The 11,151-nt window shown below is 40.6% G+C and overlaps 1 protein-coding gene across 9 annotated transcripts in view; it reads right to left on the bottom strand.

Annotated features, from left to right (window-relative positions):
- Positions 1 to 4,048: 4,048 nt before the first annotated feature.
- Positions 4,049 to 11,151, bottom strand: part of znf800b (zinc finger protein 800b) — a 31,169-nt gene continuing 24,066 nt past the window's right edge. For all 9 annotated transcript variants that reach the window (XM_037122185.1, XM_037122186.1, XM_037122188.1 and 6 more), the window contains 7 exons: positions 8,920 to 9,091; positions 8,608 to 8,788; positions 8,241 to 8,403; positions 7,760 to 8,133; positions 6,429 to 7,604; positions 4,817 to 4,930; positions 4,049 to 4,241 (listed from right to left, as the gene is read on the bottom strand). In XM_037122185.1, the coding sequence (XP_036978080.1) occupies positions 4,829 to 4,930; positions 6,429 to 7,604; positions 7,760 to 8,133; positions 8,241 to 8,403; positions 8,608 to 8,788; positions 8,920 to 9,091 (2,168 nt within the window). In that variant the 3' untranslated portion in view covers positions 4,049 to 4,241; positions 4,817 to 4,828. The remainder of the gene's footprint in view (positions 4,242 to 4,816; positions 4,931 to 6,428; positions 7,605 to 7,759; positions 8,134 to 8,240; positions 8,404 to 8,607; positions 8,789 to 8,919; positions 9,092 to 11,151) is intronic.

Here is an 11,151-nt window from a genome sequence, read left to right as displayed (position 1 = left end):
AATATAAGAGCAGACATTGCACCTGTGTGGGGGAGGGGCACTGAGGGTGGGAGGCTGCCAGCAGTATGCATGAGAATGACTGACACTTCTCAGATGCTCCCCTTGGCTCTGATTGGTTGCGCTGATCCGGGAGCAGTGGATTATTGCAAATCAAATTAGGGCCACTGGGTGGAGCCACAGACAGTGGATTTTTACACAGCTGACCTGTTTCTTATTCTACAGATCATAATGACAATTTTAGCAAATATTTTTTAAAAAAGTAAAAACAGTTACAGACTGCAGCTTTAAATACTACTTGTATCAATAATAAGAATCCAAAAAGGAAATATGTAATACCATAAAACTCACTGTGGCCATTTCTTTTTTAGCATTAACTACTTTTAATACATTAAGCATAGCCTGTTTTGCTGATGCTACCTGAATACTTTTACTTAAAAGTAGCATATGGAAGAAGTTCAGCATTACAGTTTCTAAAAACGATGAGGCTTTCATCATATAGTTTGTTGAGCTGTGTACATTCTCCCAAATTAACTCAAGCTAAGGTGTGTTTCATTAGATTGCCGACACTACTTCCAGTCAGCCAACAAGGAGAAATTCAAGGTGAATAAAACTACTGTCAGTTTCAGTTTCTCCGCATAAATCTTTTTGTTTTGATTGTGATTAGAAAAGCTATGAAGTCGCAGCTGTATTCTGACTCCATTTCCCATGATGCAACCATTTTTTTGTCAGAGCCGACCTACCTAAATGGAGCATGGGCTTGTCTTTCAAACCTCACAGGTCCATTTGAGAATTGAAGTAAGAAAGATGAAGTTGACTTTTGAATTGATGACTTTTTCATGTTAGTCAGGCTTTCTGTTATACATCTGTCATCTCAAAGCCAAAGAGGATACTGTCACACTACCAGAGGATACCCCTCACTGATTCCTTTTCACCAAGTGTGTTTCACCAGCATCGTGTCAGTCTTGGAGACGTCAAAAGGAATGATATACTGCAGCGCAGGAAATAATGTGAGAAAGTAGAAGTACAGGGGGGAAATGCAAATGTCCAAAGAAGCAATTCCTGAGGAGGCAAGTGAAATCTTCTCTCCGCAAACACAGTAAACAAACATGACGGATGGAAGTATGTGACTCAGACATGAGGACAGAAAAAAAAGGAAGGCACACAAAACTCCCCTGTGAGGTTTGAAGCGGTACATTTTTATTTATTAAGTGGTTGGTTTTAACATTCTCGTCACATCGGAAATGCTTCTCTAACTCTTCTCAGGTTCTCTAGGAGGTGAGTTTTAATAACATATTACAACTGATGATGAAAGAAATGACAAAAACAAAAAACAAAACACACATACGTCCTAAGAGTCTCTTGAGGTTTGATTAAAGTTCTCTTCTTGTCACAATCCAACAAAAAAGTTCCTTCAAAAAGGAACGAGATGCAAAGAAAGTACAACTAATGGTGGAACAAGCTTGTGTCATTAATTAACAGTGACAGTAACTAGTCGGACATATTCGAAGCATATGGTCAACCAACAGTTAAGTACAAGTCAATAACTATTGTGACTATTATAACTATTATTTATACCAGAATACATATATACATGTTTACAAGACCTTGTTGCAGTTCTCGGTTAGAAAAATAAAGTTTGGTCTTTCCTTTTTTTCTGGTTTTTGTTCCATTTCATGGCTTTCTGTTTGAACATTAAGACATATCTACATTTGGTCTTCCTTGATTCTTCCCTCCCGACTCATACGCCAGTGTTTTCAAAGACTACCTCTGGGTGACGTTGGTGCGGCCCCGCTTGAAGTCTGAGTGCATGAAAGCATGTTTTGAATGGAACAGATGCAGCACTTAGTCCCCCCATTAGAAACAGAAATTACAAAGAAAAGCTCACAAAGTTTATTTGAAAGAGCTCTGGAACGATTAATGGAACAAAAAGTTGAATGTAAACCTTTAAAAACTTGTAGAAAAATCTGTTTTCATGTTCACAGCCCCCCACATTCTTGCCTGTTCCGAATCAGGTATCAACACCTCAAACAGCTGGTGTCGATCCAAACCTGTTGCACCTGCTGTTTAGACACTAAACACGTCTGCTTTGAAATAAATCACAAGCACCTACTTTGCTGTCTGGGATTTGAGGACCAATTTCTGAAGTGGCCAAATGAAGTGAAGCAATGAGTGTGGTCTACACTTCAGTTAACAGTGGGTGGTGACAGGTTTCTGAACGTAGATATGCATCACATAGAGTTAGCGATATTTTTCTCTTAACACAGAAAATCTTCCAGTTAATGGTTTCTGATATCTTAGGCAGTATGGCTGTTACTGTAACACCCCATCTGCAAAAACTGTGCATTCAAACACACAAATGAGACCTTAATAATGTAGGAAGTCCTATCCTTCCTGCGCACTGTAAACTGGATCCTCACACATTAGCAGAGGTGCATAAGCATGAGGGGGATAATAATGGTGTTAATTTGATAGTTTTGCCTGTGGTACCTGCTGTTTATAATGAATGCCAAATCAATCTGAGTTGAAACACCTGTTAATATTCTCACTGTATGATCTTGTGTTGTTTTATACTATTAATCATAACCACTTAAAGGAGACCTTTTATGCTTTTTTCCCATTCCTTCAGCATGTTATATAGATTTTTGTGTATGTAGAAGATCTATGAAGTTAAAAAGGTTGATGTCTGAACCAACAGAAGCTCCTCTCTCCCACAGAAAACACTGCTCCTTTCACATAAATGGTTGATTCGATTCATAACGTAACTCCCTCGGGTCACAAACTGATGTCCTTGCTTCACGTAGCCTGGTTATAAGAGCAACATCAGACTATCACAGGAACTGATAAATGGAGGTAAAACAGGGTACGGTCAAAGTATAAGAATCACCCTTCACATTTGTTCCTCACATATGACAAAAATAACAGGAAGTAAAGAAAACACAACTCAACACTCAAAATCAATTGAAGAGAAAATTGAAAACACTTTGGGTTTTCCCTTACTTTGACCATACATTATGTAATTAATGGACATTTAATCATCTAATACGTGACTCCAACTGGGACTAGAATTCTATTTGCTTCTCAGTGGCAACCTTTACATGAGAAGATAAATTAAGTTGTAACTCTGAGGCAACCAGAAGACTTAAAGAGGGAACGATCTGGCTGTAGCCTATCCTGTTAGAGAGCAGCACAACACAGTGCTGTTTTTGTCAGGGGAAATGTGAGAGAAATTACAGGAGAAAGGTGAGAGATCATAAACTTCAGCAAATTATCTTGAATATATCAAATTGTCAAGGTTTTGTGTAACTATGTGGGACTTCAGAGGTTAAAGGTGCACGATGTAGTTTTGGGGAATACATTTTAATCAGAAGAGCAACATCATCATTGACTGATATTTTTTTTTAAGCCTAAACCAACCAAATTAACAAACTCTTTGTTTAAAATGTGGGGGAAAAAAAACAAAAAACAAAACTGAGCCTAAAGAACAACACACTTTCATACTTGTTTTACTTTGTTTATATTTGGCGGACCCTGCCACCTCTCTAGCTTCACACAGTGTTCTGGGAACCTTATTCTCCTGTGAGAACAGCTTGTTCATTCAGTTATGGAAAAAAATAAATATTTCTGAGTTTGTATTATTACCTCATTAATATTGTAAAAAGCAATATTCTAAACTTCGTACTCCTCCAAAACTACATAGTGCACCTTAAAATCAGATACTGCTTTTTTCAAAACAAATGAACAGTTTGTTTCCAGTCTATTTTGTGTGGAGCTCAAAATCCAGTTCTGATTTCACATGATCTCACACACAAACACTCACATTTCCATAGTCGACCTTCATCCTTTTTCTTAGATGTGGTTCATGAAGAACAAAGCAGTACAAATCAGTCATCTGCATATGGATCTATATTTACATACCGGTGTAAGTAAATAGAGATATATACAGAACTAGTGAATCTTCTCTTCACTAAAGTCTCTCCGTTGATAGCAGCTCCACCGTCCAGTAAGCTGGCTGGCTTCAAAATAAAATTATACAAAAAAAAAAAGCAAGTCAGATTCCAACAATATATTTGGTTCCAAAGCAAAGGGTAGAAATCCTTTGTACTTCACTCCTTGTTTGTTTGATTCCTTCATCTCCGCTCTGTGCTCCTCTCCTATCGTCCACTATTTTTCTCTATTGAAAGTTTTCATTCATTTCTTCATCGTTAGAGGCTCGCTCACCAGTTATTCCCGCTGGACTGTGACTGGAGAGAGAAGAAGAGACAAATGAGGAAAGAGAACAAAAGAAAGAAGGGAATACAGAGAGTAAGGGCAAGAAATAAGCAAGGGGCAAGAAAGAAAAGAGCAATAGTTCGACAAAGAGGAATCTTTCTAATGAGCAGCAGAGATACAAAGATAAACGTGAGGGAGAATGTAGGAAACAGCTGGTTAACATGCAGAGCGGTCAATTAAAGCCTGCACAATGATTGTGGTTTCTCATTTTTGCTCTGGGGAACAGGTCTCCTACATGAGCATTATACACACACCTCTGTTGCCAGAAAAGGAAGCAAAAATATCACAAGCAAACTCTCTCTCTCACACACACACACACACACACACACACACACACACACACACACACACACACACACACCAAAAAATCTGCTCAAAAAACACACCACACAGCAGCATCTCTTTGTGGTTTCTGAAAACACAGCTGCAGCAGAAAGATGCAAAAAAAAGGAAAAAAAGCAGAAAAACAGAAACAGCAACAAAAGGACAAGCAGGCAGATATGAAGTGGCAGAGTGGTACAGTCTGTAAACCGTCTTGGATTCTTACACTATGTGATTTTCACCAGGCCAGGGATTTGGAGCGGGTGCTGACTCCTTTCCTCCTGTTGGCCGCTGACGTCACTGCGTTGCGATGACTTCGCTTATGAGACTCCAGGTACAGCTGACAATGCAATTTAAAAAGAATTAAATACAGACACATGCTGTTAGGATGGGTTTAAACTACAGTTAATGTACAGCTTTTTCTGGATGAAATTCAAGCACTTTTCAAGCACTTTGAAGGTACTTAAACCAATAAATTACCGGCTCTTGCTGGCCTATATCATCACATTTAAATTGAAACTATGAATTAATTTGCAAAAAATATTGTTTACGGAAGTCCTTTAGCAATGTGAATTGTCACTTGGTTTATTTTTATTTTTGTTTATATTAAACTGTTTTCGATTTACTTAACTGTGTAAATGAAACTCCAGATTGTCTAGAAAATTCAGTATTATTTATTAATGTTTTTCAAATTCAAGCATATTCCTAACACTGAAAACATTTAAAAACAGTTAAAATTAGGCATTTCCCCAAAATTTCAAGGCTTTATATAAACCCTGATACTAACAGTTAAAACTTCTCTAAAATAATGATGACACCTGATTATCATTAGGAGTAGAGCGCATCATTTACTAAGATTATTATCTTGATACCTGGGCTGCAATTAACAACCTTATTGATGACAGATTAAATTATTTGGCCTGTACAACACTGTGACATTGACAAGCACTAAATCCTCACATCTGTGGAGCTTGACACAGAGATTCTGTTAATTGACAAATAGATTAAATGATCTATCGGCCGGACACAGATTGTATATAGGTTGTATTTGTAGCTACAGATTTAGCTCTAATTATCCCACAACAGGGAAATGAAACTGTTACAACAGCTCAAGATGCAACAGATACAGGAAAAAGCATCTGCTGTCTCTCCTAACGAGTGGCAGGACGGGATGGCGTAAACATGGCATGATCTCGAATCATCATTTATTACAAACTGATTGTCACTTTGGATGTTTGCATTCCTCATTGATTAAAATCTGTTGTTAACAAAAATACATTTCTCTGAGTGGTGGCTTTGCTGTGGCTCATTAAGCACAATATGCATCAACATTAGACTGCATGATTTTGCAATCAAAGTCTTTTCAGACAATTGTGGTACAGACAATCAAGTATTAGAACAGCATGTGTAATACTGAATTTATATGGGGGTGGAATTTCTCAGACATTAGGAAATGATTGCTCAGCTTAATCAATGACAGTTCACTTCAAAGACTTCATGAGGGCAGACTGTGATGATAATTATCTTCTGCACCACAAGTGATGTGTTTCATTCCAGTCTACTTTTTGTTCCTGATTCAGAGAGTAGGAAATATGTGAAAAGCCTTTTCTTTTAAGAGTTGTAGTTAAGAAGCAGCATTTAAAATCTAATAGAGCAACAATAAGTCAGTTGAAGGAAGATTAAGTGCCAATGACTTTGATAACAGATGAATTATTTAAGTGATTTTTCAAGGAATTCAAACATTCATATCTTAAAGACTAAATGATTAAACACTGAAATTTTCAACAGATTCGTCGATAATAAAATTATTTATTAGCTGCAGCCCTAGAATGTAATACCTTCTTGGCAAAGGCCCGTCCGCACTGGTCGCAGGCATGGAGGGAGAAATTCTTGGTCACTCTGACTTCAGTGGACGACGACCCTGTGCTGCTGCCCTCTGACTGGGCTTCATGCCGTCGAGTGTGTGGCGAGCTGGTGGATGACGAGTTGCGTTGGTGTGTGTGTTTCTCACTGCGGCGGGTCAGTGGGGGGCTGATAGGCCGATGCTGGTGGATCTGCTGTCTCTCCTGCTTACGGGTGACAGGAGGGGATGGCGTGAACGCTGGCGATGCAACGTCCTGCTGTTTCCGAGTGATTGGGGGAGGGGGCGGGGCGGAGGAAGAGGAGGAAGAAGAGGTGGAAGAGGCTGAGGTGGTACTTGGGGGAGCTGTGGAGCACTCTTGCTTGCGAGTGACAGGGGGAGAAGGGGAAGAAGATGGAGATGAAGAAGCAGGACGTCCATTCACTTCCTCTTTGATGCTGCTGCTGGTCCTCTTGTTCTGACTGGTGCTGCTGAGGACGACCTCAGCGAGCCTCTTCACAGCCCTGCTCTCCAGTTTGGGCATGATTTTGGCGAGGTATGCGGATGACTTCTTGTGAACCACAGTAACATGGCGCAGGACGTCACGTTTGCGGCGCGACTCGTAGCGACAGAGAGGGCAACGGTAGAACTTGATAAAGATGTCGTTGCCATCTGTGTGTAGCTCGATGTGCTTTGTTAAGTTCTGCCGTGAGCTGAACTGTCGCTTGCACAGTTTGCAAAAGAGCTGCTTAAAATCAAAGCCCACAGAAAGCTTGGTCATTCTGGAAGGCACGCCAGTGCTGCATGTGTTCCCTCCTCGCGAGGATGATGAAGATAGCATTGGTGTCATCTTTGGGCTCGATGGGGCCTCCTCCTCTTTCACCTTCAGGGCGTTTTGCACCACAGGAGCACCTTTAGCTGTCCCAGTGCTGTTACTAGGTGATGGAGCCGGACTGCTATCAATGTCCTCGTCATTGTCATCGTCATCGTTATCTGAAGGCTCTACTGCTTCTTCTTTCACTCGGATATTGTTGCTTGGGTTAGCTTGGGGTAAATTGGTGGTGCTACTGTTCGGAGTGGGTGCTGTAGTAGAGGAGTTGGACGTCGTACCAGGTCGGTTACTTTTGATGCTGTATACTTTGTGGACAATACGCATGTGTCTCTTCAACATGAGCTGAAACACAAAGAAAAATACAGATTAAAAACTTGACTATAAACATGCCATAATCAGACATACAATTGACCGTGACATGAAATTCTGGTCATATCACACAGCCCCTCACCACCCACAAGAAGAAAAATTAAAAAGCTTAAGGCTGCCTAACACACCTGAGAGCTGTAGTTCCTCTTGCAGAGCGTGCAGCGACACGAGGCCGGGTTCACCTGCGGAGAGGCAGAGGCTGAGAGTGGACTCGGAGGTTTGGGCGGGTTTTGGTTTGAAGGCGTTGTTTTAGAGTTCACGGGGGTGGCCTTGGAGGTGTTCTGGCCACGTGTTGGAGAGGAGTTGTTGCTCTTCCTGGGGGGTGTGACCTCCAGAGAGAAGGGCTGACCGGGCCGCGAGGCAATGCTGGGTGTGATGGTGTCCCGACGAAGGCCGCGATGGACCTCGTCGAAATGACGCCGTACGTTGGCTTTAGTGGCGAAGGTTTTGAGGCACACTGGGCAGGATTTTCCAGTCGGTGTGCTGAGAGTCCTTGGCCGACCTGCAGTGACAAAAAATACAAATATTATTTCACATGTTTCCTTAACAAAAAAGCTACTATTGAAATGAATTTTTTTATTGTATGTAATTGTCATGTGTTTGATATACCTTTCACCATGGAGAGCAGGCTTGTGGGAACTGTACGAGTCTCTGTGAACTTTCGAAGCTCTTCCAGTTTGGTCTGGTGCATTTTACGGCAGTGACGCCTGATGCTGCGGCGCGAGTTAAAGTCCTGACCGCACAGACAACAGGAGATTGTCACATCCTCAACCTGAACCGGAGGGAGGAAACAAAGAAGATGGAGATCAACTGAGTATGATAAACAATGTGGAAAATGTATCATCTAGCATGTAAAAAAAGCAACAGGTCTGAGTAATGACAGATATCTATAAAATAATTTTAAAGATGTACTGAACATGACATTCACTCTGAGCAGACCCCACTTTGCTGTTACTTGCCGTGTTGAGCCACTTACCCCACTAGTTGACCCTTCGTCTTCATGTGGTGGCGGCTCGTCTTTAGACTCCTCCTCAGCCTCCCATCTCCTCTGTCCCTGATTGTGTCCCGGGCTGCTGTGGCTCTCCGGCTGGCTCTGCTGGTTGTTGTCCACACCCTCCACTTGTTCTCCCTCCCAGGCTACAGGACTCTCTCTGGCACTGTGAAGAACATTGACACAAAAAGTCAGAGACAAGGGAAGACAGGAAGAAAGAGTAGCCTAAAAGACAATTCACATCATGAGGGTCTTAGACAACCTAAAAGAACCTACAAGTATTGCTCTACCACCTACCTGGGTGTGTGTGATGGATATCTAGCCAGTTCCTCCTCAGTGGTCAGGTACTGGAACACGGCCTTATTAGTGGTCTGAATTGGCTCCAGGCGGACAACGCAGTCTGGCCGGTCAGGTCTGGGATATATGGCGTCCAGTAAATCCTTCATGGCTAGACCTTGTCTGTCATCACCTGATGAACCCAGAATACAAAAATTAAAACAGTTTAGAAAGATAATAAGTTTAAGTATTATGTCAACTAATGGACATCAAGTTTAGCCATATATTATGTATCGTTTTACAAATGCAAGAGTTTCTGACCAATGGCTGTTGAGAAATTCAATAATTCTAAAACAAACTCAGCACTGCTCACTTTTCATTTGGATAGTTGAATTTCCCATGTCCTCTGAACTGTCCACACTTGGTTTATTTTTTTCATAACCCGGAACAATAGTGTAGTGTTTCAAAGTGGAAGGAGCTCTAGTCCTGGTCTGCAGCTAACAGCATAGTAACAAACATATGATACAGCTCACTTCCCAACATTAACTTGTGTTTTCTGGCTGATGCAACATTACAATTTTAATAGTACAAACAGTTTTTTTGTGCCTTGTCTTACTAGCAGTTTATAAGATATTTTATAAGGGAATGAAGAACACAGACTTGACACAAAAAATGATAACCCCTGCTTTTAATACAACCTAAATGGCACCACTTCCCTTGAATCACTTGAGTCAGTGGTGGTCTCAGGGTAACATTTAGAGACACATTTCTACTGGTCGGTTGCTTTTGGTTCCACAATACTGCCACTTGATGTTACTATGGTATACAGTCATGTTTTACCGATGGCATCTTCAGAACACATACACTTTCTCTATCTCTGAAGTTAAAAAAAGCTTGCGATCTGGAAAGCCGCCAACGAGTGGTCATCAGCAGATGATCTTCCGCTACACAGAGCTTTGTGGGTCAGAATAGTCAGAAAAGCATGCTCGCTGGGCATCCTGGTGTTTTTGGCTTACTGTATTTACTACACTACACATTGGGAAAATACAAAAATCCTTTCTGGTATACTTCATATTATGAGCAGATTGGTATTGATAATCACTGATCATCTGACATATGGACATGTGTCCTGACAGTTCACAAAATCATGCTACTAACAACACGACTGGACTCTTATCTGGCAAAACATGTCCTCTTAAAATGTCTTCAAGCAAGACACTGAACTCCAGGCTGCCTACTTCTTGTGGCAAATTGTACATGTGCATCAGATAAAAGCAAAACATAAAGAAAACATCTTCAGCCATTTGCCCTTCCCCTTCAATTTTCTTTTGTGTTACTGGACAAAAATCAAAAGCCCACAAAGACAGCAAAATGCAAAAAATTTTAAACTGGTCAGGAAGTGGATGGGTTTGTGTCGCTGTGCTGAAAAGGTTCGGGTCTAGGGCTATTGAACATTTTCTGTTGGTGCACTTTTGATTTGGCACTTACTTTTTATCTCAATGGTCTTTTTCTTTATACTGAATACAAATATTTGCCTCTCAAAAGCCAAAAAAGGTTCCTTTTTTAGAAAACAAGCAAGACTTTTTCATAAAATTCTTTACAATGGGAGATAAAATGATGATAGAAAGAGAAGAACTGAATTTCTAGACACTTTTAAAAAAGGACCACAAATTGTGACTGGGGACTGTGAAGTCCCACTGTCAGAGCCGGATGATGAAAAGTTGGGAGTTTCTAAGAAGACCATTTTGTTTATCCAGTAGGCAGACATTAATATCCAGCAGATTGGTGGTGAAAAAAAGAGACACCAAATAAGTTATTTATCAAAATATAAAAACAACACACTTTCAGCACAGCAATGCACTCTTGATTGAAAAAAAATAAGGTCCACGGAACAACTTCATTAAGTTGAAACAGATGAAAAGAAGGGTGTGATGAAACAAACATCTTTTTTTACAACGGCGATCATTACAGGAGATAAAACCGAGGAAAATATAATTGACCGTTTGTGTTGAGATTGATTTCTCTTTCAGAGGGAGAAGAGAAGAGAGTTGGGTAACAGAAAATACTACCTTTCCCTCAGTCTCATACCACTTCTAAGCAGCAAAGAAAAGAGACATGCACACACACTGTAAATAATGAGGAGTAGGTAAAACACAAATGCTGCAAGATCAAAGTCAATTTCCTTAGTGATATGAAAGGAGAGCCAAGGAGAAACTGCACTTTGAATACGAGTAGTGATTGATGGATTGGTCA

The sequence above is a fragment of the Acanthopagrus latus genome, chromosome 14 (genome assembly GCF_904848185.1).
Source record: "Acanthopagrus latus isolate v.2019 chromosome 14, fAcaLat1.1, whole genome shotgun sequence".
NCBI lineage: Eukaryota > Metazoa > Chordata > Actinopteri > Spariformes > Sparidae > Acanthopagrus > Acanthopagrus latus.
This window is presented reverse-complemented; position numbering and strand designations above follow the sequence as displayed.